Source organism: Bison bison, unplaced genomic scaffold, assembly GCF_000754665.1.
Source record: "Bison bison bison isolate TAMUID 2011002044 unplaced genomic scaffold, Bison_UMD1.0 scf7180017864472, whole genome shotgun sequence".
In the NCBI taxonomy this organism is placed as follows: Eukaryota; Metazoa; Chordata; class Mammalia; order Artiodactyla; family Bovidae; genus Bison; species Bison bison.
This window is the reverse complement of record NW_011495033.1, coordinates 740311-740708: the sequence shown is the minus strand read 5'-3', so window position 1 is coordinate 740708 and position 398 is coordinate 740311. Positions and strand designations below refer to the sequence as shown.

The following is a 398-nucleotide window of genomic DNA, read 5'->3' as shown; positions in this document are numbered from 1 at the left end:
GGCCCAGCAGCTGGGCGGCGCGACTCACCTCTGCTCCCGGCCTGTGGACCCAGAGTGGCCAGGATCCCTCGCAGCTCCGACGCGGAGATCCGGACACGCTCCAACCCCTCCGCCATCTTCTCGGCTGCTGCTACAGCTGCAGCTACTCCGCCAGCGCCGCGCGCGCGCAGCCAGGAAACCACGACGGCCGGGCGCGCGCGCGCGCGCTCACCCACCTCCCACCCTTTTCCCCGCCCCTCCCGCTCTCCTCCCCAAACGACGGTGGCCGCACTGGGAGGAAAGGCGCCGAACGCACGCTCGGTCGCTCCAGAGGGAACAGCCGGGCGGGGCCGACGGGCGCTGCGCGTGCGCAGAGGTGTGGTCAGGAAGGTGAGCTGAGGCTGGAGGTGGAGGCGCGG

General features: G+C 72.9%; 2 protein-coding genes across 2 annotated transcripts in view; one reads left to right on the top strand and one right to left on the bottom strand.

The window, feature by feature from the left end:
• Positions 1–359, bottom strand: part of SMG6 (SMG6 nonsense mediated mRNA decay factor) — a 201254-nt gene extending 200895 nt beyond the window's left edge. The window contains exon 1 of the mRNA XM_010861313.1: positions 29–359. Coding sequence (XP_010859615.1) covers positions 29–116 — 88 coding nt within the window. The 5' untranslated portion in view covers positions 117–359. The remainder of the gene's footprint in view (positions 1–28) is intronic.
• SRR (serine racemase) overlaps positions 279–398 on the top strand; it is a 16964-nt gene continuing 16844 nt past the window's right edge. The window contains exon 1 of the mRNA XM_010861320.1: positions 279–369. The gene's annotated coding sequence lies outside the window, so the exon portion shown is untranslated. The remainder of the gene's footprint in view (positions 370–398) is intronic.